The following is a 24,836-nucleotide window of genomic DNA, read 5'->3' on the forward strand; positions in this document are numbered from 1 at the left end:
GGTAGCTGTTTCAGCCTATCCCACAACCTCAAGTGGCCAAGACGAGCCAGCACATAGGTCTACTTATCCTACAGTAGGTCTCAAACTTGCAGACACATGGCCACATCATATATCTGATAGTGCTGAGGACCAGAAATAAATTTAAATACATTAAAGATGGAAGAGGGAAATAGATTTTGAAAAAGGATTTGAGAGACCAGGAGGTAAAATTGATTTGTACAAGAAGGAAGAGGCATCTGATTTTGAAAAGGAAAATTTTGGGAGAATTTTTCAAAGGAGGAATATGGAGAGAATATTCTGGGGGGGGGGGAATTGACAGAGAAATTGTTTGGAGGGGTTGGAGAGCAATTGAGTAATGAGCTGGGAGTAATCTGAGAAATTAATTTGAAGAGGAAATATGCTTTCAGTGGATAGACAGCACTAATTGGCCAGCAGACTGAGCAGGGTATTGAATGTAACTCCTTATCACAGATTTCCAAGTGGTGTGTTTTATTTTTGGAGAGTTGAGAATCAGGCAGAAGTTACTTTTGTTTGCACCCCCTCCCCCCCACTCTTGCTCTGCTGGGGCACTCTGGGGAAGCCTCCTCAGCAGAAGCATCTTTGCACAAGGCTCTGCATTCCTGGCCCATCAGCAGGGGGCCAGAACAGTCAAGCTTTTCCCTCCACAGGCCATATCAAATCTGCCCATGGGCCGGGTTTGGGCACCCATGCCCTACAGCCGTAGAACCCCCTTTTACTGTATGCTGCCCTCCATTGACAGCTAGTAAGAGTGAGGCAGCACTATGAGGGAAATGTCTGATTCAACTTCTGCTCTGCAAGAGAGCTAAGGTAGCCCAAGGACCATCTTCCAAAGGCAGCTTCCTCTCCAAGAACTAGAACAGTAGTTGGGCAGGCAGCTGCCAAGCCCCTTGATTTTTATAGATAGCTGAGATGGAGCTCCTAGATTGACTTTATTTACGGAATGCGTTTTGGGAAAAATTGTCACTTTATAAAAAAAAGATGGGGCAATGACCGCTAATACTTAACACTGTTGTAAGAAGTCCAAACCAACAGCCCACATGGGTTCTACATGTCTGGAGTGGGTATTTAACAGCCTGCTAATTTTTCTAGTTTTGGGACTAAGGGTACAGTTAGAGAACAAGCTACTATGGCTGAAACACCAGTGGAGGGGGGAAGGTGAGTAGCAGCACCCACTCAGAGGTGCTCAACTTTCACTGGCTGACCCTGCAATAAGGTCAAGCAGGTGCCAAGACTGGGGTGGCCATGTCTAAAAGGCAGCTCCCATCAGTGCTTCAGAGGCACCTTGGGGTTCCAAATTCAGTGGCACCTGAAGCTTATTTCCTTTAGAGCAGCGGTTCTCAAACTGTGGGCTCGGGACCCAATTTTTGGTGGTTTGCAAAACTGACAGATTAGGCTGCGTGCATCAAAGGTTAAATAAGCTGCTACTTGGGGGGTGCGGCACTGTTGCCCAATCACCATTATAGCCACACCTCTTGGCATTAATAAATCATCAGGCAGCAGCCTCTAGGGCCTCTAAAACTTTCTGAGAACCACTGCTTTTTAGAGAAATGCACTGTCCTTCAGCTACTGTCACTATGCTAGAGGACTATGAATGGCATGGACAGTCTTTGGAGACAGCAAGAGGCAAAAGCAACTCTACCCTGTTCACTCAGTTGACAGATGCACCTTTAATCTTAAACAAGTCCCACATGTACAGTGAAAAGATCCAAACCAGAGGCACACAAACTAAAGCTTAACTTTTTTTACCAGCTACTCTTATGTACAGCTGTATAGGTTCAAAAAAAGCTATCCTGTGGATATATATATACAAAAAGATGTTTATACATTGGTCTGTACACAAGGGTCTATACATTTCATTTCCTCAAGGAACCCTTTGCTGCCACCTCTACCCCAAGAGGATACCAGCACTTCATTCACACATCTTACAAGAAAAAAAAGAAAAGAAAAGAAAAAGGTCAATACTTCCAGAAATCAAACTGGCGGTCTTGCATCCATGTTTCTTCGGGGTTCGCTGGTCGGTCCATATGAGAGTCAAGTCTTGATGTGGACAGAAGCCAGGACTGGTGCCATGTGCCTTCGCAGTCAAAGAAGTTTGCAAATGCTAAAATCAAAAGCGCCCCAACGCAAAACACCAGTGAAGCACAAGAGGACATTGCCCCAAGGAGATGGGTTTAACCAAATGGCACAGGTCCCGGGCTCATTGCCGATACTCCAACTCATCCACACTGATCACTTTGGAGGGCATAGACGGGAGGGGCTGCTGCAAGACATCCGAACCAAACCATTTTGCCAGCCCGACAGGGGAGCCGCTGCGCTGGTTGGCACGATGGTCAAGCGGGGAGTGCACATGATGAGGCAGTCCAGTCCGAGATTGAGGGAGGCCTTGCACAGCAACTGCAGATCCTTGGGTGCTTGAGCCTAGGGGAGAGAGGTGCAGCCTGTGACTTGGATGTCCAACACTCAGCAGCTTGAAGGGGAACAAGAACCCCCCTCCCACGCACACAGCCTCTTATGCAAGAGCAGTGGGGACTCCTAAAGCAGGCAACCTCAAGGTTCACTGCGCTCCTGCAAGGTTGGCTTCTCGAAGTCCAAGCACAGCTGGTCAAACTGCAGAAGGTAGTGTAGGTTGTTCAAGGCTGGCTTGAATCTGCTTTTTCAGCCATTCTGGTCTGGGGCAGAAATAGTCCATATGCCCCCTGAAGAGACAGTGCTACCCAAGACCTGTGTCTTAAATCAGCATCAGGGAGAAAGGCATGACATGGCTCCTCCTGTTTGAGTAGAGGGCTTTCACTGACCAGCAGCTCAAGCCCTCCTCCCCAATACCGATCAACTCCCAAATTCTGGGAACCTCTAGGGCAGGAATGAGCCCTGCCATTTCAGTCCCTTGGTGTGGATTGTGAGATGTTTCAACACTTAAAGCAGACAGGCTCAGGATCTCATACGGTGGAACAAACCCATACAATGCAATTTCAAACATGAAATGCCTGCTCAGCTTCAGAAGGGCCTTGCTTGATCAGCCAAGGGGCCACACAGCCCAGATGCTTCCCAAGAATATCAGCAACCAGCCCACACAAGGGGCTACTGGTGGGTTTGCGCCCACCTTTGTGCTTCCACTATAGTAAAGTTAGGCAATCTAGACATGCATTCCTCACTGGACTACTGCTGAAGACTTGTCAGCTACTAAAACCTTAAAATAAGCTATTTTAAAATTGCACAAGATACCATTGATGCCAGTATGGTATTCTCGAGAGTGCCCAAGTTAACCCAAGCCATGCTGAAAGAAGAGTGGCAGAATGGGATCTGGCACTAGTCAGTGGCCCAGCCCTAAAATCCAGCGATAGGGGGCCTGAATGGATTTCTTTAAAGTGTCCAGATACTAAATGCCTTGGAACCAGTCACAATTTAATTGGACAATTAGACAAACGCCACCTCAGCTGGAACAGAACTGCTCACTCCCTGTACAGCAGTTCAGTTCTACACTGCTAACCCACCCAAAGCAGACAATTATGAGAAACCTTTTCCAAACATTTACCCCTATTTGTAACTTTAATCTCATGGTGACATGGTTACAATCTGTTCTTCACTAAATATGCAAGACAACCAACTGTTGAATGACTAACCAGCTGCCACCTACTAATGATGCCTGTTGCCAGGCGCAAGGCAGCTCATTGTGACAACAGATCTGACCACTTAGGCTGTTAAGATTTCATTTCTTCTCTTGCAAGTCAGTTAATATTGAAATCTCAAGTGCAAAAAGTGGCGAGGTATTCAAAGCACCCCACGTGACGCTATCCCACCTGATCTCTGCAACTGCTGCTGCATCATGGCCAGCTGCAAGGATGTCCCAGAACGAGGGTTCAAGAGAGGGTGGCTGGCTGTCGGCAGTGGATAGCAAGGCTGACCAAGGATGGGAGCAGACAGGCCCTGCAAGTGAGCCAAATCCACTGCAGGAGGAATCACACCTGTTTGTAAAGAGGGAAACCATTATCAAAATGACCCACCACTTTCAGGAGACGAGGCCACCTTTCCAGCCCACCCGTTCCAACGATTTGGGGCCAGCAGCAGTGCTCGAAAGCGACAGGCAGGCTTTCAAGACTGGGAGTTGCACCCTTAAATGCTTCAATCCAGAGCCGTCACCAGGGTTCACGTCACTTGGTGCAAAAGCTCACTGCATCACCCCCATGATGGACCTTCTCCCCACCAGACCATACACGGCCTAAATGCAGTGGCATTGCTAGTGTTGGGTGTCACCCCCTTCACTTTCATACAATAGAACATGTCATCCAACAAATCAGACACCAACAAAAAACTGGTGGACAACTTGATATCACTCAGACCACTGAATCAGAGTTCTGGTATAAGCTCTCAGACCTGGAAATGAGAGTTGACTCATGGACACCTGACTGTTCCGAGAGCCAGTGAGGTGTTGTGTTGGCACAGCAGGGAACCAGTCAGGCTCACTGATCTGTTTTGAGTGGAAAATCCACTTTTTGTGACAGCAGGTCGTTTTTTTCCTTTTCTGATTAATTGGCCATCATGCTTGATGGAATACCAAATTCCCCGTTCTGCAGCATAACCATTCCAATTGCATGCAACTTGACTGTATTCATAAAAACAGATTTTCCCAAAAGGTTTCCAAAATTTTGGCCAGTAGTGGTGCCACCTGCCTAAGGGTGTCACCTGGTGCAGTCCACACCGCCCTAGTGATGCCACTGCTTCAATCTCTGTGTCTTACTGCCCAGTATACGACTAAAACGTACCTGCTTGCAGCAGGGGCGGGAGGTGCTGTGGAGGAACACCTTGAGCCAACATTCTCTGCACTAGTCCTGGGGGCAGCTGATGTGTGGGCCGTACCATTGGAACATGAGGAACAAGGGGGACCTGGTGGACTGGACGGAGAAAAGGTGCTCCTGGCACCGGGGAAGCCATAGTTGGGGTCTTCCTCCCGGTGGACTTCGGCCTGTAGTCTAGTTCTTTGGTGCAACGATTGGTCTGAGAAAGTGGTGTCGAATAGGCAGAGGGCTGCAGTGATGCTAGTTTGGTACCTACAGCAGGAGCATTCTCTTGGTCAATGTGCTCTACGGACCTCAGCGGCAAATGGCTCTCTGTGAAGGCATGCAAGACAGCCATCAGAATGTGTTCAGGAGTGAGGAAATTAGAGCTCCTCCCAACGCCAAACATCGGAAGTTGCATTTGCACCCTGCCCTTCCTGCAAGGGGTTCTCTTTACAGCCACCCTGAGAAGCAACCACACCCCTTTCTCTTTTGCTATGTGGATTTTCAGCCAAACTGGCCCAGAGATGGGCCCGGAGTGCAACCAGCTCAAGGCCCTGCGCACTAAGCTTCATGACTGAAGGAGTAATGTTGTGCCCACCTCCCTGCCCCACTTCGGACACCATCCCCTACTCCACCCCACCTCTGCTCTGAATCTGTCTCCTGGCCAAAAAAGCCCTTCAGTTTCCTAGCAAAAATATCCTGCTCAGATCAGGAGGGCAGGACATGTACAGTCAATGCACAGAGGTGTTCGTTTCTGATGAGTAAGACAGGATTACTGATCACAACAGGCTTATTTCTGCGCAAGGTATACACCACCATCTTCAAACACCTCTATCAATGAGTTGAAGGTGTGTCTAGACACTTCCATTTTAGACAACTGACCAACTCACAAGTCTCCTTGACAAGACAAGCCTGAGTACCTTCATCTCTCTCACTGGGTTTCAGTTTCACAGGATTGGGTTCATCTTTGCTTTTGTCTTTGCTTTCATACATCTTGCGTATCACTGAGGTAGGAGTAAAGGAAGGCGACAGCTATAAAGAAACGCCACCAATAAGTTAGTATCTGGGGTCCAAAGAGTTTTTTGCCCTTCCGACACAAAAACCCAAGTTCAGTGTGGCCAATTCCACAAGGCCCCATAGAGGCCAGGCAGTGTCTGGACAGTGTAGAGATTTTAAGAGAGTAGAACTCAAGAAGGGAAGACACTACAGCTGCTCAAAGGTCAAATGCAGAAACCAAACACACCCCCATCCAAACTTTTCATCATGTGAACTGCCTTCAGCACCAGGGAAAAAGCAGCATATAAGTCAATACACCTGGTGTGTTCAACAAATGGAAGTTAACACAACCCTTCCCCCATTTTAGCTTATCTGGAAGGTGGCACCCCAACAACTGCAGGCATCCCTGGGATTTGAGTAGGGTGTCTTGGCACTAACCATGCTGGTGATGGAAGCCATAGGGGCTGGAGGAGAGGATGCACTCCCTCTGCGGCCCAGGGGCGCCGGAGATTTCGTCATGTGTGGCTGCTGCCTACAAGAGAGTCAGCCATGTTAACAAAGAGGACACGGTCAAAGCCTGCCTGGGCTGCCCTTGGGCATCTTGGAACCGCAGGTGGGGGCAAGCTCGCTGTGCTCACAACTGTGGCTACTTTCTTTCACTGCTCAACCACAATGAAAACTTGGTTTGACCTGGATGGAGCCAGCAAAGCTGATAAAAGTGGAAAACTCAGGTTTTTCAGTGTGAAAGGAGGAAAAGACTGGTTGGATTTAGGGGAAAGTAGAAGGCACCTCTGTGGGACGCCTCTAGATCCAGCCTCTACATTCAGCCTCCACTTACTCTCTCCCCAAAGCAACTGCTTCAGAGTGACTAAAAGGAGGAAGCATTCCAATGTTTTGGGCCACTGAAAGCAACAAGTAGGAACACATTTCCTGTCATAGTCACATGCCCTGGATTTCTCCTGGCAGGGCACAGAATCAGGCCCACAATGCTTTGAGCCTCTACAAACTGGCACAACAGTGGGCAGTGGGGGACTGGGCCAGAATTATCATAAAAGGGAGGTGGACCACTCCTTTGCATGCGCAAGTCTACTTTAGAACAATTTCTCCATAGAGAGTCAGAGTTGAAAAGGACCTACAAGACCCCATCCAAAGCAGGCTGGCCACAGGTACAACACCCCAGCAGCTATCTGGCCTCTGCCAAAAGACCTCCAAAGATGGAGAGTCCAAGGCCGACTGTTCCCCTGCCAAACAGTTCGTACTATCAGGATTTCATCAGAAGACAGTTGTCTTCCGTCTTCCACATCACAGCCCCCAGACACTCATGTCACCCCTTGAGCTCTTCTCCAAGCTAAACATGCCCAACTCCTTCAACCTGTCCTTGCAGGACATGGTCTCCAGGTCCCTCCCCTGGACACACTCCAGCTGGTCAATATCCCCTAGACTGCACACACTGAACTAGGCACAGTATTCCAGGTGGGACCAACTACTACAGTCTACAGATTGCTCTGAAGGGACCGCAATGCCACTGTGAAAGCAGAACACGAGGGAGGCTAAATTCACCCGATATTAAACAGGCAACTGCTTCTATGGACTACACAATTGTAACAAGGAGCTTGATCTGTACTTGGATGGCTTTACTTCTGAAGAGCGAGAGGCTGGGGCTTCGCATACAAACAGCATCGCAGCCTGATCCCTGGCAACCTCAAGACTCAAGTGTCAGGTGTCAGAAATGCCACCCATGCGACTCCTATGCATTTAACTGCTAGGACCATCTTCGTAAAACACAGGAGTGCAGCCATCCAGTCCCCCAGCAGCTCTGGGTGCCTCCTCACATCATGTCTTGCAAGGCTGATGCCCAGAAAATCTGCACAGCTCCACTTCCCAGCTTTCCTCTCCTCTCAAGATGCAGAACATGTAGCCTTCTTGAGGTCCTCTTCCCTGCCTGTCTGCCTTTGCATTTCTTCCTCAAAGGATCACTTCAGAGAGTGTCTTTTTGGTTGGCACCATACAACAGTTGCATGGCTTTTGACTTTCTCTTAGGGACCAAGCCTGCTACCAAGAGGCAGCTCCTGTGCCAGTCTCCCCTTGTCAGAGAAAGAAAGCCCCTACTCAGTCCGTTTTCCAACCACAGATCCAAAGCACAGGCTCACCTGTTCCTGAAGCCATCTCTGTTTTTGTCCATCTGCAGTTTGCCAAAGCCAGATTGGTAGAAGTTGGACATCTGCAGGGCCAAGTCATGCTGCAGCGAGAGTCCTTCCAAAGCGACGTGCTGGAGCTCAAGGGGACTCATCTAAATAAAGAGCGTTTCAGTTAAAAAATGGGTCAGAAGCTTGAAGATGGCCCTTGATTACTGCACAGGGGAACATCAACCCTGATCATAGCCAGCCAGAGCCAGTCACACGACTGCAGCCTTCAAGGGGCTACGAAGAGGCTAACGTCTTATGTTATGCTGCAGGTTTCCCACCACACATGGCTGATCTGGGGAGCTATTCTACAGTGGCACATGTGCAACAAAGGCTGCATTTCAGTCACTTGGAGTGAGCCAACCCCACTGCAACCAATGACGCTTTCCATCTCTTCCACTTCCTGTTCTTCCCTTTAACTCTGCTCTGCACAAGCTTATCTGTCAGGCCCCATCTGAAATACACAGATCCTCCTCTCAGGGACAGAATCGCAGCACATGTTCCTCAGATCCCACCTCTGCTCTGCCCGTAGCAAGCAAGCTGTAAGCCAAGGTCTCCCAGCTGCTTGGCATCCCTGCTAAGCAAGCAGTGCTACAAAGGGTGCAGGGACATTGCAGGCCTCTTTCAGGACTTCCCAGGAGGCACACGAAGGTCTCCAGTCTTGTTACCTGGCCCTCTGATTTCCTGGACTCTGTCGAGTCTGGGGTATTATAGTCCACCTAATCTAGAACCACAAACATGCAAGGGAGTCTTTGGTGCTTTCCTGCCATTGCAGTGCATCCCATCTCTTCAGGAAATGCTTGCCGTGAGCATGTGCCGTTGGCAGCAACACCGTTCTACTGAATACCCAAGCCCACTCATCCTCACACATCTAGCAGTGAGGCAGGACTACCAACCTGCTCACTACACAATGCTTCCTGCTTAGACCTTAGTCAGAGAAGCTGTTCTGACTCACCTGTGCAGCAGCTGGACTCACCGACTTCTGCATGCCCTGAAACGGATCACCAAGCAACTGCTGAGAGCCTGGTCCAAAGCCTACAAAGAGAGAGCAGCTTTAATATGAAGCTCACCACAAGCTTCTTGGATTCTTTAGGGTGAAAAGGATAACTTTCTTCCTGGTCAAGAGTGCTAGAGCTACCCTTGTGTAAGTACCACCTACAGCTGCAGATCAGAACTGCAAACTCTCCAAACTACTAGCTGTAGAGAGGCAGGGAAATATGTTACTCTGTAATTCAAGAAACTTGTCTTGGTTTGAACTTTCACCCATAGCAGATATCGAGGAAGGAAGCAAGACACAAAAGGGACTCCAGTGGAGTAGTAGCAAGCCCCTACCAGAGGTCTCTGTGCCAGCCCAACAGGAAGCATTTACAGAAGAGACTCTTACCAACTGGGGAGGGGATCTGATGCCTCAAATAGTCAGCAGAAGCAGCCCGAGTGGGAAACATCTGTGAAATTGGAGGGGGAGGGGGAGATGGTGCTCTTTGGCCGAGGAGAGTCGACACAGGCTCCAAGCCACTCATCAAGCCACCGAGGACATTTGACGAAGCAGGTCTGCCTGCCGGCGGCCCCAGGATCTCCTTGCAAGGAAAAGAGGCCAAGACACACACTAGACAGTCATTTGGTGACAGCCCCTCCATATGGCTCCAAGCCCAGAAATGCCCTGTTCCTCCCAGCACACATTAGAAGCAGCAGTCTCTTCAGAAATCTCTGTGGCCTGTGCCAGGGAAACCAGCCTCCAGGAGGACATGTGTAGCTGTGCCACACTGCTGTGCCATGTCAGGCTATGACTTTGGTGGATCTGCAAGGCTGGTATGCAGCACCATTCCATTTGTGCCCCAGTCAGGCTAGTTAAACCAACCTACTTGTCATCCGACAGCTCTCAGAGCCGCTGAAAAAGACATTGGCCATCAAGCATGGCAAGCTGGCCTGTCTCACCAGGCCGATTCACTTGCCTGCAATGTGCAGGCTGTTAGCTCACTCTTCATTAGATGAAGCATCAAGATATTCTTCAAGGGCCTCGGGCCAAGAGGTGCACCCCCCCCCCAATAGCTCACAAGCAAGGAAAGCAGCCTCACTCTACCTGCAAAATGTTCTTTGTTGCTGTCCGGCCCGGCACCTCAGGAGGAGACATCAAGTGGCTTTCCAAGGTTTGCTGAAAGGGAAACTTGTCGTTTACATACATGGCAAGCATTTCGATGCCTTCACTACCTCTAGAAGCAGGTGCCAAGCAGCCAGATTTATCCACTTGTCCATTACACACAGACCCAGAAATAGGCTGCTGGCAGCAAAACAGACAAGTACGGATGGCCTGACGGACCTCAACCTGGACTATACCAGAAATAAACCAGCACAACAGTCCCCTGTGATCCAGTAAAGCTTTCTCAAACCACATCCAACAAGAGCAGAGTATTTGAAACATGGGATAGAAAAGTCATGATTGGATATGCAGCCAATTATCTACCCACAGAGCGTGCATGTGGCAGCCAACCCAATTCAGCAATGACTGCAAAAGGAACCAACTGTGGCATACCAACCAGAACAGCCAAGTTTCTATTCCTTATAAGTGTCAGTCGTCGTTGCCACCTCCCCACCCTATGAAGGACTCTCCAAATAAGCCATTGTTCTTGCACAACTAAAGCCTGAGATTCTGTCAGCCAGGTTAAACTGCAGCAGCTCACTCTGTCACTAAACAGGCCTGATCCACTCCGGACATCACAGCCTTGACAACCACATCACCAGCTCAAGGAAGTTTGCCAGTAGTAGCATTCCAACTTCCTACTCAGTTCTGCGGTAAACCTAGCCCCATAATGCACTCACAGAACCAGTGCCCTTGGCAACCCCATTCTAAAAAGTGCTCCAAGAGCAGACTTCAGATCAGCCTCTTCCCAGCAGTTTGAGAGGTATCATCATAAGCTTCAAGCCTCTCGTTTCTCCTACTGCAGACCACAGAAAAAAACTGCCCTGACAAGCTCAGGCCGTCTCCTTCTGGTCTCCCAAGGCCACACTACTAGAGCAATCAGTTCTTGGTACTTGCTGCACATGTAAAGTGCTGATGGAACATGGCTAAGCTTCAGTTGCCAAGCGAAGGCAGTTTTCACATACTCCGGCCTTTCAGCCAAGAGGAAGTCTGTCTTCCTCCTTGACTGCTGTCTTGTGCAGAGTCAGATCTTCAGAGTCCCTCCAGCTTAGGACTGTCTACACCAGGGATGGCCAACCTTTCAATTTTAGGGCTGCTGGACCTTTAACAATTGGGTAGTGGAGGAATTTCAACAGGCACAGCTTATCTGTGAGACAACAAGCTGCACTTGCTGATATTCCCTCCTCTACACATAAGAACAGGCCCACTGGATCATAGGCCCATCTAGTCCAGCTTCCTGTATCTCACAGCAGCCCACCAAATGCCCCAGGAAGCACACCAGGTAACAAGAGACCTGCATCCTGGAGCCCTCCCTTGCATCAGATATAGCCCATTTCTAAAATCAGGAGGTTGCACATACACATCATGGCTTGTAACCCATAATGGATTTTTCCTCCAGAAACTTGTGCAATCCCCTTTACACAATTGTTAAAGGGCCAGGAGCCCTACAGTTGAACGGGTGGCCACCCCTGATCTACACTGATGGCAGCAGCGGCTCCTTACAGCTTCGGGTCTTTCCAGTTCTCCTTGGAGATGCTGCCAGAGACAGAGCCTGGCACTTCCTGCATGCACAGCAAGGATAGCTCTGCGTCGTTCCCCCCCCCCCAAACTATCAAGACGTTCTGTACTTACATTCACTTTGGGCTGTGAAGGCAGAGTCCCACTTGCCTTCATAGTACTGACTAGCTTGTTGAAGGCAGACATGTCTCCATCTTTCTTTGGCGGCTGGGAGTCAGTCATGCTCAGGGACTCTTCCATCTGCTCAGCCATCAAGGGGGTGGCCGTTTTCCCCGCCTGATCCACCTTCAGGCCTTTCAGCCCAGCTTCTACTTCTTCCACTGAAAGGACAACACCCGAGTGTGCTGAGGAACAGGAGGGGGAAAGGGTTAGCATCAGGCACCGTTTAGAGAATAAGACTCTAAAGCACCAACAGCAACACCTAAAACATATGAAGTTAGTTCCAGACCACTGTTTGCATATCCACAGTTCCAAAATCATGCAAGACTCAAGTACAGGATTCAAGATATAGCTTAAGTTGAAAACTTGGATTTCAGACTAGAAAGCAAACCAAACAAGCAAAGGCTCAGTACTTCATGCAGCGATATTTGGGGATTCTCTATAGCCAAGCATCAGTGATAAAGCTGGGGCAAAGGTGAAAGATACAAGTCTGGCTTCTGTTGAGGACAGCCTGTGCCCCCCAAAAAAGAGCAGCATGGCAGCTACTAATACTACTGGCCCAATCCAATTGAAGGCTCTCCTGAGCAAGCCCCACTGAGATGGGCAGCTGTACAGCACGAGACAGTTGGGCCCTCGAGCAGAAAAGGGCAGTGCACAATCTGCAAGCTGTGGAAGGCACTTGGCACGTAGAATCTTGACCATCTCTTCCATCCAGTTCTTGGAAGTTCGCAGCAGTTGGTCAGAGACTACACAACACTCTTTGGTATCAAATTATGGTTCTCTCACTATTTAAAGCTCTGCTTGGCAGGCATCTAAAGCAGTCCCAGGACTCTTGCTCAGACCAGCTGGTTGCTGCAGCATGTGGAGGCCTCTTCACAGACAGATTAGAAGGAGCTGGCAACTTGGAAACTGATGTTCTGCTTACAGAAGACTGCCCCGCTGTCCCATTTGAGCCTCCCCCCCCCCAACAGCCCAACAATGACCAATGGCTAAATTCAAGGCAAGGTTTTATAAAGCTGCTGCATTCCAGAGTTGTGGTTTCCACGTTGCCCACCTCTGCCACGGAGACAGGAGAATAGTTGACCAGGACACAGCATGTGTGGTTGGCACTAGGAGTCCTGCCAGGACTCCAGCTGCAGATTGTGCAAGACCACTAGGCAAATGTTGTCTAGAAATAATGCTCTGTACACCAGGCAGATGATGGTGGAAACCATCCATCTAGCCAGGAAACAGGTGGTGAAGCCCAGAAGCACCTTGACACAGAGCAACCTGGGGCTTCTAGTTCAGAAATGTTGGCATTAAGATAGTCTTTGGAAGCAAGCAAGTCTCTGCAGAGCAGGAGCTGCCTTTTCCTTTAGGCACCACAGAATCAACTTGGCACTTCAAGACTGCACTGCGGCTGCGTCAGCATCTGAGCACTATTTGCTCGTGCCCTCGTTTCAACACATTCAGCAAGCAGTAGCAGGACAGATTTCGGATGGAGCATGGTGTCAATTTTGTAGGCGCTCTTACAGCAAGGACCCCTTAACTGGACACCTGTCACCTGGTCCCTGGAAACATCAGTCCTGCTGCTCCTGATAAAGGTCACACACACAGTGCAAAGTTGACAAGTTCTTAAGCAACCTGCAGGTTTTTTTTATGCCTGTACCTGCTATACGCCCCTCTCAGGCAAAGATTCCAAGCCAAAACCCCATGACTATCCAGCAGGGCATGCGGTGGAGCCTCTTCAACATGCAGAAGCCACATCATCCATGCAGGTCTCTCTCTATACATGCAACTCAAGGGCTTAGGTCCCATCAACCAACCAACCAACCAACCAACAGAAATGCCAAGATGAAGTCCAGCAGAACTTGCTGTTACAGCATCAAATGACCCCCTCATCAGCACGGCCATTATTTCACGTACCAGCCAATTTGCTCTTTAAAGCGACAGTTTTATGGGGATACCAAAAGAAGCTATCCTATCCTAGATTAGCTGCTGAAAGTGTTGTATCAGTTACGGAGGCAGGTGGGCTGTGGTGCAAACTGGGGAACTGCACATGGCAAGCGCTGCTCAAGTGTCAAGCTTCAAAGTACTGGATGTTTTCAGCATCATCTGCCATTTTGGAAAACAGATGCAGGCGCCAGGAAGGTCCTGGAGCTCCATTTAACACCAGCTGTTAAACCTGCCATCATCCATGGGACAAGGGCCAGACAGCAGCATCATGGCTTTTCCAGAGGTGTAAACCACAGCCCCTTCCTGTCTGAGAGCCAAAGCTTGGCACTTGAGTACTTCTTGTCCAAGGCTGGACATCACAAGAGCGGAAGGGAAGACTTACTGCTCTCTCTCAGCTTCTCCTTGTTGGCTGAGAGACTCGAGAGGAGGGGTTTTAAATCCACTTTGGCTTTCTGTAGCATCTCTAAGATGTCCACTTTATTTTCAGAGTGGTCTTCCAGAGGAATGGGTGCAAAGTAGTTTCCAGAGTTCTGGCCAGGTGACAGAATGCCTTGCTCTAGACCTGAAATGGCAAAAACCAGGAGGACGACTGCCTGGGCAGGAAAACCAACAAACAACTCAGGAGGAACAGAGAGATACATGCCCTATGCTAGCCTTGAAGGAGATATGAGCTTTGCTTCAGAAGTGGAGGCAAGCAACCGTAAGTTGGAGCCCCACAGCTAACTTGGTTACTAAGAGCACAAGAACCGATTACCTGCCAGCCTCTCCAGCTCTTCATGGGGTGTGGATCTAAGGCTACTTGAACGGCTTCCAGACCGGCTACGATTTGAGAACCAGCGACTGAACCTGCTGGATGAGACGGAGCCTTCCCCCAGCACATCTTCTATCATCTGTATCACAGAGGGAAGGAAGAACATTTCAGCAACCTGAATGGACACCATTGCTACAAATAGCAGCAGTTCTGGAATCCAACCTTCTGAACCAGAAGATTCTAACTACCTGAAGGCTTTAAGGTACAGTTTTTACAAAACAGGAAGCAACAGGTGGTTTTTCCACATTTCTGGAAAAATCAGACCAAAGAATTTTGCTGTGTACACAGGAAGGGCCTCTCCTTGCACCAAACTCTTGCTTGAACAGTTGGCAGATGTACCCATTTCTGCCACACTAAACCCAGACTCTGGCTGTGCAACGGACAGCCTGCCTTCCATGACACCTACAATCTCACCAACACTGTCTTCCAAAGTGTTCTGTAGGTTTATCTGCTAAGGTGAGACATAACATTGTCCTGACAATTGAATAATTTGTTGCTTCTCCATGAAGTAGTCACACTACAATTTCATGCTCTCCTATAAGAAAAGGAGACACTCTTGACCTGAATGCAAGATGAATTTAAGGCTTATTATGGAAGTGTGCTGGCCTAGTCCCAACATCAGTGTTTTCTGTGGTACAACAAATTTCAGAGTGCTGCTCAGCTTTCCCCAAAGGAAAGGCCTTAACGCTCACGCTGTTCTTCCGGGAACTTCAGAGACAACTAAGACCCACCCCAGGAGTGAAACTCCGTGAACTCTTAAACCAGTTTGAGCACCTATAGAAAATTCAAATAGGTTTTTTTACTCCCCTTTAACCATGAACTACGCTCCACAGCCATTGTCTGCTGTAGTATTTATGGCCCACTTTTCCACTCAAAAGGATCACCCAATAGTCTAGATCAGTTATTCTTAAACATTTTAGCACCAAGACCCACTTTTTAGAATGACAATCTGTTGGGACCCACTGGAAGCGACATAATCAAGCAGGAAAATTTTTAGCATCCCCCATGCAACAAAATCAAGTCTAATTAAGAAAATTTAGAGTTTATGTTTAACAATTTATTTAAAATAAAGCAAAACCCTCCTAACCTTTCTACGCAGTTGCTGACCTGTTTAAAAAAGTTCCCCAAACATCCCAAAGGCTGCAATCCTATCCATATTCACCCAGGAGTAAGCCCCACCATCACTGTTAAAAGCACATACTTAGGAGCCTGTTCAAAGTACAGCTCTGTAACATTTCCCCAAATGCAGTCACATACCATAGGAGCATCACCTATAAAAATAAAACACTGACATGAATGGGGAACCAGCTGAAACTGGTTCACCACCCACCTAGTGGGTCCCTTTAAGGGGCAGGGGAAGGGGAGGGAGGCAGTGTCGCAATGCCCAGGATTGTGCCTCTAAGGGGAGTGAGGGGGGGTGCTTGTGACTTACTTGGCATGGTGCAGGGCTGCATCAAGCTGCAGGAGGTGTGGGGAGCCCTGTGCAGTACTCCCCAAGGCTTGGAACCTGCAACAGAAGCTGGCACAAAGCACCTCCTGCAAAATGGAAGTGCTTTGTGCCCGTTCTATTGCAGGTTCCAAGCCTTGGGGAGTGCTGTGGAGGGCTGCGCAGGGCTCCCCGCACCTCCTGCTGCCTGATGCAGCCCTACACCATGCCAAGTAAGTCACAAGCACCCCCCCTTGCCCTAGCTCCTCCCCCACAAGAACTTACTGAGGGAGTAAAGCTCCCTCAAAGTTTGAGAAACCCTGGTCTAGATAATTCAGAGCCACAAGCAACCTCCACCAGACACAAAATAAAGCAACAACACCCAGAAAGGAAAGGAAGAAATACATGCAAATTACAGAAGGGGTGCCTTGAAACATCCCATGTTCGTGTCTATTGATGTATCTGTCCAAATCTGCCACAGATTAAGACCACAGGCATGCCTGTTATCAAGGAAGGTGCACACTAGATTAAAATGGCAGCTACTGCAGAACAAGCTCTCTAAACACTCACCGAAGCCAAGCCTGGAACACTCTTGTCCAGGTTGAAGAACTCATTGAAGTCAAACTCTCCCGGAGCTGGTTCTGGAAGGACTGCTTCTCTGGGGACTTCCTGGTCAGCTGCTGTTTCCTGACCAAGGACAGCCTGCGCTTCCTCCTCTTCCACCACACCACCATTGCATTCGATTCCTGGTGATGGGGGGGTAATAAAGCCAAGTTCGATGCTACTTCAGTCAGTTTCAAAGTCACTCCTGACACACCCCTAATCCACTTACATTTCATTCACATTTAACCAAAACAGCAAAACTCATGAATATGAGGTTTCAGAGCTGATCCAAAGAACAAAGAGATAGGCAAGGTGAAGACTGGTGGTATTATAAGCCACATTTTAGTAACACTAAGCTACAGAACACTTTATTGCCCAAGTGGAGCAAAGACTGGAGATGTTTAATTGTCCACACCTGCCTCCTTCTGGATGCCATATTTTAACAGAACTGGCCATCTATCCATACAGTCCTCAAGGCAAGAACAGAAATTAATTAGGAGTGCAGCTATCCTGTGGGGGAGGCTCTCACAGAGAACCATCAGCCTTTGCTAGACTTGTGATGGAGGCTGGCCTTCTAGGCTCAAGGTAACAGCCACTGGCCACCTGTGTCACCTGCTCAGGTTATATTTGTCACCCTGCTCACTATGTTGCTAGCAAAGGTTTGGCCAGCAGCCTTCCACAGTAGAAGACAGACCCAATCTTTCCTACACACAGAATCCCCTCCAAGCTTGCGCCATAGGAAGGAAGACACTTCTTGTACCTAGGACTCCAAACCAGAAAACTGGCCTTAATTAGAGAGATTGCAGTCTAGCCCCACTTTAACACAAATTTGAATTCCTAGTGACCAAATCAGAGGCTTAATAGCTGCTCAGGCCAGCTACTGCCATTCCTTATCAAGATAAAGGGTTCTCACTGCCAAGTACCTTCTTTCAGAGAGGCTGGGCGCCGCCTTGTCCGCTTCCGTCTGTGCTCTTCCTCTAGGATTTTATCGTCAAAACCAGTAAGTTCAATGGTTTCTGACTGACTTGTGGGGCCTGCAGAAAACCATTCCGGCTCCTCCTCTGTGTAAGAGTCGTTTCTTCGGCGTTCCCCAAAGACACGCTTGCTGTCTCCGAACTCTCTCTGAAGTTTTAAAGGATGACAAAAAAACACACCAAGTTCTCAATTCAACCTGTTACACATTGACACCAGGGTTTGTAAAAAGTCTGTTGCAATAATGCCTCAAATTCCTAAAAAGGTGGAACTTACACCACTTCTGGTATCTCTGAACATTTCAGCAGTTGAGAGACTACATTCAAAGTTTTAACTATACAAAGTCAAACAAGCTGGAGAGTTTACAAGATGCTGGGGCAAGAGATGGGGGACCAGACCACAGAGAGTTACCATCTCCTGAACCTGCAAGGCATTCAAAGTACAGCACCGTCAACTGACCATAATGGAACTGCTTAACATCTACATGAAACAACTGGGAGAAGTTATCAGGGAATTTAGAGTGGGGTGCCATCAATATGCTGATGACACCCAGCTCTCTCTCTCCTTTCCTCCAGATTCCAGGGTAGTGGTTGGGGTCCTGGAGCACTGTCTGGAGGCAGTGGGGATCTGGATTTGGGCTAACAAGCTGAAATTAAACTCTGATAAGACAGAGGTTCTCCTGGTATGGAAATCCTCAATGCAGGTGCTGGCATGTAGTCCTGCACTGAATGAGGTAAGCAGGTTCTCAGCTTGGGGGTCCTGCTCCTAGATTTCCAGGTGGCAGCTGTAGCTAGGGGGGACTTTACTCAGCTTTGGCTGGTGCACCAGCTGCGGTGGTACCTGGATCATGCAGACCAGGCCACGGCAATCCATGCCATGGTGACATCAAGGTTAGATTATTGAAATGTGTTCTCAGTAGTGGCAGCAACATTATGGAACTCCCCTTGATTTACAAACAGCTCCCTCCCTGGAAACGGTCCGGCGTGGCCTAACAACACGTCTTTTCAGACAAACCTTCTGAGTTCTTGGTCTTTAACACCTTTACATTTTTTTTAACATCTGGTTTTTACAGACTTGAGGTTTTATACAATTGCTGCTGATGCTCTTTTGACTCTATCAATGTCCTATTGCTGTTTTCTAAGATGTTCTTAACTGTGATGGTTCTAATGTTAGAATTTGTCCCAATTGTGATTTATGCTGTAAGCTGCCTTGGATCCCTTCAGGGAGAAAAGCAGGATAGAAACAGTAAATAAACTATAACCAGGTGGAATTTCTGAGCCTACAATTCAGACCAGCTCTGTGAAGCCAAAACACAGATCCAGCTTTAGAGTAATTCAGTGCCTAGAACAGCCTTCCTAGTTCCCAGATTCCACCCCCCCCCCGGAAACTACCTTGCCTTGTGTTCATGCAGCACATAACCTACTTTGTTCTTAGATCTGAAACAGAGGTACCTAGAAGTTACCATCTCTGCTTAAGAAGCTGTTCAAAAATGGTACAGACTGCCAAACAACATCTGCCTTGCCACTTCAGTTTTAAGAACTAACCCTGAAACGCTTGTCTTTGTACTCCCTGTCACGGTCTCTGTCTCTCGCATCTCTCGAGTCCTTTTCACCACCTCTGTGGTCCTTATCAAAGTTCCGTGCAGAGATGATTCTTCCGCTGCCAATCCGGCGTCCACCAATGACCCTGACACAGTCGCTCTCCTTCTCCAGTGGACTCCCCGCTCGCCGCGAGCCAACAGCAGCAGTCACATGGCAGCCCCCACCAAAGCTTCGCCTCTGTGGGCTCAGCACAACATCCAAGTCATCTTCTTTTAGCCGCTCCCTGGGATCTGCAGATGGGCAGAGAAGTTTCACTACATTCTGCATGCTGAAAATCTGTTCTTGAAAGCAAATTAGGAAAATAAATTCTTGTAAACGTTTAGTATAAAAACCATATGGTGTGGAACCACAAGTCTGTTTTAAGCAACCTGAACATATGCATGGTGGGCCCTCTGCATCTATAGGGGATCGGTTCCAAGACCCTCCGCAGATACCCATTTCCATGGATAATTAAATCCGCAGAAAGCCCTCAGAGGACCTCCCAGATGTGACCAGAAGCATCTTCCGGCTGCATCTGAGAGGACAAGTAAGGGCCTCCAGTGTGGATCAGCACAGTCCAATTCGCAAGTACTGAACCCGTGGATAAGGAGGACCCATTGTATGACTACTACTGCATCAGAAACACAAGTTTGTTACAGAAGTCACTTGTATCCCAATATAAAAGGCAACCTCCTAATGAAGCCTGAGGCACTCAACTGAATCAGCAGCAAGCCTGTTTCTTCCTGGTTATATTCCACTTCTCAAAGGAGTTTTTAAGCAAGAGTTCAGAATGCAAACTCCCTGAACAGGCAGCCCAGCACGACTATGCAACATTCTATGGAAGCAGCCTGGTCGCACCCAGATGGCCTTTACGATGCTCACCTACTATCCTGCGCACGATGGAAGCCCGATCTGAATCCAAGTCTTTTTTAAGGCCTTCCACTGGTGACGCTCTTCCAGAATTAGGATACAGCGACGCATGCCATTTTTCAGGGTCCCAAACTCCATCACTGCAACATCACAAAGTCACATTAGCTCCAGACCAACTACACACTCCAAACTTCTTTTGATTCAGATACAGACAAAAATTAGTGATCTTTGGCTGGGATCTATTCATCTGTGATGGACTTTTCATCCATCAATCTGTCCAATTCCCTTTTCAAAGCTTCTAGACCAGACACCATCACAATATCCTGTGGCAGTGAGTTCCATACATCAGTGGTTCCAAACCTGGGTCATGACCCATTTTGTTGGGTCACGAAACTGCTAGATTAGGATAGGACAGGATAGATTAGGTTACGTGCATCAAGGGTTAAACAAGTTGCTACTGGGGGGAAGCACTGCTGCCCAATAACCATTCCCAATCACCACTATAGCCACACTCCTTGGTATTTACAAATCAGGCCTTTAAAAAGTTTGGGAACCCATGCCAGAGATTACATGCCAGGTAAAGAAGTATTCCCTTTTGTCTGTTTCTTCCCCCTCCCCAGTTAATGTTAGCCACTGTCCCCTGGTTCTAGTTCTCTGGGAAGAGAACGTCTCTCTATTCACCTAGTCTATTCCACGCATAATTTGTACGTCTTAACCATAACCCCCCCTTCAAGTGCCTTCTTTCTAGACTGAAGAGCCCTAAATGCTAAAGCCTTCCTTGTAAGGGAGGCAGTCCAGAACCATTTGTCACTTTCTTCAATTACGTTGTTCAAATTCATTTGACCAACCCCATTTATGCCTATTGCAGTTTACACCTTGCAACTGAGGCTGCCAAGTTCATCTGGAGTTTGACACTTATAAAGGCAAGGCTTCCCACCAAAGATAATAGTCAGAATAGTTTAGATAATATAGCCCAGCTTGAACACAGCCTGGGATGCAAGGCTGTCCAGTGTAATGTCCAACTGAAGCTAATTGTGGTAACAGTATTGTGCGCATATAGGTCTGCTACCCCAACACCAACTTAACACTGGAATGGAAAGAGTCATCAAAAGCCAAGCTCAGCAGCAAGTGCATTTAGCACAGCCTTCAAGTGCTTGCCAGAGCAGCACTGCAGGCCTCTACATTGCACAATGACCTCCACAGACATCAGCACATTGTTGGTATAGCAGAAATACCTGTCGTATTTTTCAGACAGACATGGCGGTCGCTGCTTTGAGTGCGGACGTTCTTTGATGTCCAAGAGTTCTTCCTAGAGAAAGTAAAAAATATATAATGTGAGCTTCCTAAATTACAACAGGCAGAAGAATTTCTTACACTGCATGAAATCTGGGTTTCAGCTGACAAGGTGGCTACACCAGTATTGGACCTTCTACATCGACTCAAACTCCTTCAGCTTGTTTGGCGTATACTTCCTGCTACAGACTGAATTTCGAATCATAGCAAAGATACTGTCACAGGTGCAAGTGTAGGTTTTAGGATCTCCTGCAAGACTCTATACTTTATAAAAGACATTCTTAACATCTGCAATTGTTTCACACAAATCATGTCAGATAGCAATACAACAGGCTATGCACGACAACTGATCTTTTAAGACTCCTTTCCCAGTATTTTAGTGCAGTTAATTCATGATTTAAAGCAGTGCTATAATTTCAAGTAGATTTCTGCTGAAAGTCTCTCACGCCAGTCTTTTAGAGGATGCTACTTTCATATATTTTTACAGCTTCAAATGCATACGTGAAGCTGCTTTAGATTCAGATTTTTATATAGTGTTAGAACACTGGTCTATCTAGCTTAGTAAAGTTGGCCCTCAGTATCCACAGCAGCCCCCCCTCCCCCCGTGGATACCAATATCTGTGGATAATGGAATCTGCAGGGACATCTTTGGAGGCCTGGGGAGGCAACGTGCAGCCTCCCCATGTCTCAGAACACCTCCCAGATGCAACCAGAAGATCTGGGAGGTTCTTGAGGTCCTCCAGTCACAGGGTCAGCACCTGCACCAAGTCAAACCCATGGATAAGGAGGGCAGTATTGCCTACTGACCAGCAGTAGCTCCTCAGGTTTCCAGAGAAGGTTCTTGCTCAGTCTTACCTGAAAATACTACTGAGACGGAACACTGAATACTCCTCAAGAATGGGGTCAACCACCAAGCATGTTATTTTAGTCTCTCTGGCCAAGCCCAATAACCACACTTCTATCATAGCTTAGATTTGTAGACCTTCTGCTTGAAAGCCCAGACACGGCATAAGCCATGACACCAAACAGGATTTGACCAAAACTACTCTTAATTTTCCAGAAGTCCCAATCTACCAGAGTGGAGATAAGTCCCATTGATTCCAATGGGACCTTCTTTCATAAGGACTTCCACCTGAGAAGGCAAGAAATTCACAGGCAGGTGTCAGGAATGCAAGCTACTGTTACACTCCTAGCACACCCAGGGTGTTAACTTCTCACCAGACAACTGCAGACACCCAATGGCTAAACATACTTTTTTTTTTCCACTGCTAATGCTGCTTTCTACACAGCTAATTTTTGTAAAATATAGAAATCTAAAGTCTGTAAAAGTAAACTAGGAAATTGATAAAAATTTTAAAGTGGCCTGGAAGGGGGGGAGTACCAGGGTAATGACTATGGCTACATCTGCTGACACTAACACATTTTTAAACAAATATAATTTGTAAAGATGCATCCTTGGAATAAAAACATGCAACCTCACTTTCTGCACTTTGCCTCCTTGGGGGAAAAAAACTGCTAATGTAAACACATTTTAAAAAAACCTCTTCCAATGATCACTGGATTAGTGCTCTGCAGAAGCAAACTAGGTTTTCTAGCAGCAGCAGCAGCAGCATATCTAAGCTGGTTACTCCCTGTCATTTTTATTTGGTGCTACTAGACCAATGATTCCTTTTTGGTCTCATGGCACACTGACAAGTACTTAAATTGACAAGGCACACCATGCTGTTGGTGGGGGGCTCACATCTCCCAAATACCCCAATAATAAATGGGGCCCCCAAACTCCTGTAGCACACCTGCAGACCATTCATGACACACCAGTGTGCCATGCTACAATGCCTGTAAATGGCTGTACTAGGCTTTTAAGTTTTAGGCAGCACTCAACCATTCAGGCTGTCTTCTGCACTACTTTTTTATGTTAAGAGTTTAATCCGTTCTGAAGTAAACAATGGAAGTCCATACAAGTAACTCACTTCAATTTTACAACATTACTAAAGCACGTCATTTTCCTTCCTGCTTCAACACCACCAGCCTTAGCTGCAGGTTTGGGGAGGCTGGAGCAGAAGGCCACACACAAAGCGCCCCACCTCACATTTCTCTAGGATGCGCACCCTTTGCAGGAAAGACAAGGGGGAGCAGACAGATGCTCTTGAGCAGCACTGGAAGAGGAGCTCCTGCCACTCATTCAGTCTCCCCACTGGGCCCCTGCTGACCCAAGGATGGGGGGGGGGGATTGGGACGTTAGGCTGTGTGTGAGGAGCCAGTTCCAAGGAACAGGGTGAAGCCAAAACTCAGAGTGGCACCACACCGAGTGCGGAACGAAAGCAGCAGAGGACAGGAGCAGTTTCCGACCTGGAGGGAACTCCAGTTTCAACTGCACTTGGCTGAAGGCTGCTGGACGCTTCTGCCAAGGAGGTTTTGGAGCCCCGCAGCGCCTGACCACTGGCCGAGCAGCAGGGCAGGTCAAAGGCCACCGGAGGCACCTCCAGACCGGACTGGCAGAACAGCCTCCGAGTGGCCAGGAGCGCGCGCGGCGGGCGAGGAGCTGCAGCAACTACCTTCGTGTAGCGATGGGGGAACTTCAGCGCGCCGAGCCTGCCCGCGTCGAGGGAGGCGTCGCCGTTCAGGGCCTGCGCGGGCCCCCCCTTCTCGTCCATGGCGCCCGGAGGCCTCCGCCTGCGCAAGACAAAAGCAACAGCTTCGCCTCCACTGCTCGGCAGGACCTGCTGCCGGCCGGCCCGGCAGCCCACCGCCTTCCAACGCGGCAGCTGCTCCGGCAGGCCGGACTCCCTCCCCCGCCCAGCGCGCAAGTCTACTCGGGAGCAGGGGAGCCGCCGGGGGAGGGCGAAGCCCGTGCAGGAGCCCGGCGCGGAGGCGCACGCGAAGGCGCCGGGCGGCAGAGCGCCCCCGCTGGGCCCGGAGCCGGGCAGCGCTCTCCGGCCTCGGCCCCGGCCGGGCTCCCTCCGCAGGGGCTCCGGCGAGGCCGCTCCCGGCCGTGCCTGGGGCGGAGCGGGGCGCGACCCTCACGGAGGGGAGGCCCCGGCGAGGCGCGCCCACCTGGCAGGGCTGTCGTGCCTACGGGGCGCCCCGGTGACTCAGCGGTCCTCACCTGCCAGGCCGCCGCCGCCGCCGCCGCCGCCGCCGCCGCCCTCAGAGCCCGGAGCCTCCGCTGCCCCTCCCGCCCGTCCCCGCCGTCACCGGCGCCTTCGGGGCCGCCCCTTCCCTTTAGTAGCGCCTCCGCGCACGCGCCCAGGGAGCGCGCCCCGCGCGCCCGCCCACCCGCCCGCCGAGGCCTCCAGGCACGCGCGCGGACCGGCAGCCCTCGGAGGCAGGGGCCTGACTGGGAGAGGGCGCGAGCAGCGAGACGCGGCCCAGAACGGCGCCCCTCCCCTCCACCACCGACGCCGCGGCCCAGAGCGCCGCCTGCTCTTCCGCGCGCAGCTTCCGGTCCTCCGGCGGCCATTTTGTGAGGGGGCTGAGGCGGGCCGTGGTGGGAGGAGCGCTCGCGGTCTGTGGCCTCTCCTCAGGCGGCGCCGGGCTTCGCGCTCACCCTGCAGCGC

The 24,836-nt window shown here is 49.3% G+C and overlaps 1 protein-coding gene across 3 annotated transcripts; it reads right to left on the reverse strand.

The window, feature by feature from the left end:
• Positions 1 to 1,665: 1,665 nt before the first annotated feature.
• Positions 1,666 to 24,401, reverse strand: EIF4ENIF1 (eukaryotic translation initiation factor 4E nuclear import factor 1). 3 transcript variants are annotated; one of them, XM_066609762.1, is made up of 19 exons: positions 24,386 to 24,401; positions 23,835 to 23,952; positions 21,222 to 21,295; positions 19,999 to 20,126; positions 19,081 to 19,367; positions 17,488 to 17,686; positions 16,532 to 16,707; positions 14,479 to 14,614; positions 14,107 to 14,286; positions 11,745 to 11,974; positions 10,056 to 10,127; positions 9,360 to 9,549; positions 8,931 to 9,010; positions 7,943 to 8,082; positions 6,231 to 6,324; positions 5,717 to 5,828; positions 4,782 to 5,126; positions 3,819 to 3,983; positions 1,666 to 2,439 (listed from the first exon to the last, which is right to left on the reverse strand). In XM_066609762.1, exons 2-19 carry the CDS (start codon positions 23,931 to 23,933, stop codon positions 2,219 to 2,221), a joined length of 2,928 nt encoding a protein of 975 aa, XP_066465859.1. In that variant the 5' UTR covers positions 23,934 to 23,952; positions 24,386 to 24,401; the 3' UTR covers positions 1,666 to 2,218. The 3 variants fall into 3 exon arrangements, with proteins under 3 accessions (XP_066465859.1, XP_066465860.1, XP_066465858.1); XM_066609763.1 differs by having other exon boundaries at positions 4,782 to 5,066; positions 9,360 to 9,552; XM_066609761.1 differs by having other exon boundaries at positions 9,360 to 9,552.
• Positions 24,402 to 24,836: the final 435 nt, after the last annotated feature.

The sequence above is a fragment of the Tiliqua scincoides genome, chromosome 14, assembly GCF_035046505.1.
Source record: "Tiliqua scincoides isolate rTilSci1 chromosome 14, rTilSci1.hap2, whole genome shotgun sequence".
In the NCBI taxonomy this organism is placed as follows: Eukaryota; Metazoa; Chordata; class Lepidosauria; order Squamata; family Scincidae; genus Tiliqua; species Tiliqua scincoides.

Coding starts and splice junctions, on each gene's coding strand:
- EIF4ENIF1 (XM_066609761.1), bottom strand. CDS start 23,933: ATGGACGAGAAGGGGGGGCCCGCGCAGGCCCTGAACGGCGACGCCTCC. Junction 14,615..16,531: donor GTGTTCCAGGCTTGGCTTCG/GTGAGTGTTTAG, acceptor TCTGTGATACAG/ATGATAGAAGATGTGCTGGG. Junction 11,975..14,106: donor GGAGAAGCTGAGAGAGAGCA/GTAAGTCTTCCC, acceptor CCTGTTCCTCAG/CACACTCGGGTGTTGTCCTT.